The sequence below is a fragment of the Wasmannia auropunctata genome, unplaced genomic scaffold (genome assembly GCF_000956235.1).
Source record: "Wasmannia auropunctata unplaced genomic scaffold, wasmannia.A_1.0 LD336078.1, whole genome shotgun sequence".
NCBI lineage: Eukaryota > Metazoa > Arthropoda > Insecta > Hymenoptera > Formicidae > Wasmannia > Wasmannia auropunctata.
This window is the reverse complement of record NW_012026812.1, coordinates 5778933-5780391: the sequence shown is the minus strand read 5'-3', so window position 1 is coordinate 5780391 and position 1459 is coordinate 5778933. Positions and strand designations below refer to the sequence as shown.

Below are 1459 nucleotides of genomic sequence, written 5' to 3'. Positions count from 1 at the left end.
TCATTAATTCTCACGTGTTAAAATGTCAATCTAATTAATCTAATCTATTAAATAGTTATATATATAATTACAAGTTTTAATATAATTAAAACTTATATAATTGTATATAATTATATGGAACTTATATAATACAGTTATTATATAAGTTCTATTGTATATATAAATTTGAACATTAATTATATTGTCTAAAACGGTATAATTATCATTACGGTAATTAGATTAATTAGATTGATATTTTAATACATACAGAATATTCCAAAAGTCACGAACGCTTCTCATTTTTTTATAACTGTTAAAATATATGCTTGATGTATACGATTCCTTGCATGATAAAAAGAAATTGCGTTTTTCTTTTCTTCGAGTGGACGACATTTTATTTCTTACGAAGGATGACAGTTTTATATACAAGATGTCTCTCACCGACTCTTGAGTTATAGTTTTCCGGAAATTCACTTCCTACACGACTTTACGCCATCGAGCAAGGGGCGTTGATATAAAACCGAAGACCAATGCTCGGTGGGCCGCCCTTGCGGAAATATCCTCTAGGAATTTTCCAATCTGGCATACCGCGTCTGAGATTATCGTTTTAGAATGACCACAATCTCGCGTATGGCGAGCAATCGAATATTAAAAGATATTGCGCGATAGATATCTGGCTTTATAAGTGCTCTGGCACGCGCTGCGCAATGTGCGTTTAAAATTAAAAGAACGCTGCGTGTTCGCATAGCGTTCAACGGTACCGCGAACCTCCGCCGCCGGAAATTCGTTTCTCGCGGAACACCCTGCCGAAGAGACATCGTTCCTCCTTAGCAAAGTCGGGCAAAGACAAACACCAATATATCCTCTAACGAAAGTCTTTCGGAGTTTGCCCGGCTAAAAGTACATACGGGCAAATTCTGTATCTGCAGCGACACGTTTTGCAGCCGAGAGAGTCCTTGATTGCAGTAACTCGCTTTGTTCGAAGTGCACTTCCCGCCGAACTTTCTCGCGCTCATTGTCTCGTTTCTTTTGCCAGGGATCGCCCGAGATCCTGAGTCTTTTAGAACATTCTCACAATTTTCTCTACGACATTTCCTGTAAGATTCCAACAAACGCGGTGTTACAGGTGTAATTACAAATCTCGTATCTCATGTGATTCTTCTTCTGAATATCAATAATAAAAAACATTATTGGTTTGAAATTTTTTCGAAATTTTTTTTAACGATGATATAGAATTATGTATCGTGGCGATCGTGGCGCGAGGAGCAGCGCGGCAGCTTTATATGCTAAAGATCCGGGTTCAAATCCACCCAGAATAATATAATTCTGAAATCGATTTTAATCAATAATTCGGAAGCGATCGCCGCCTCTCGAAAAGCAACGGCAAACCACCGAGAGTATCTTTGCCAAGAGAACCTCTTCTTAAAAAAATGGCCGCCGTTCGGTGTTAAATTGTAGATCCCGTATATCTGCGTAAAAG

At 38.0% G+C, this 1459-nt stretch overlaps 1 protein-coding gene across 1 annotated transcript in view; it reads right to left on the bottom strand.

The window, feature by feature from the left end:
* LOC105449149 overlaps window positions 1-1459 on the bottom strand; it is a 14091-nt gene that overhangs the window by 11580 nt on the left and 1052 nt on the right. Inside the window, exon 3 of the mRNA XM_011688150.1 lies at window positions 888-1074. Within this exon, the coding sequence (XP_011686452.1) occupies window positions 888-1074 (187 nt within the window). The remainder of the gene's footprint in view (window positions 1-887; window positions 1075-1459) is intronic.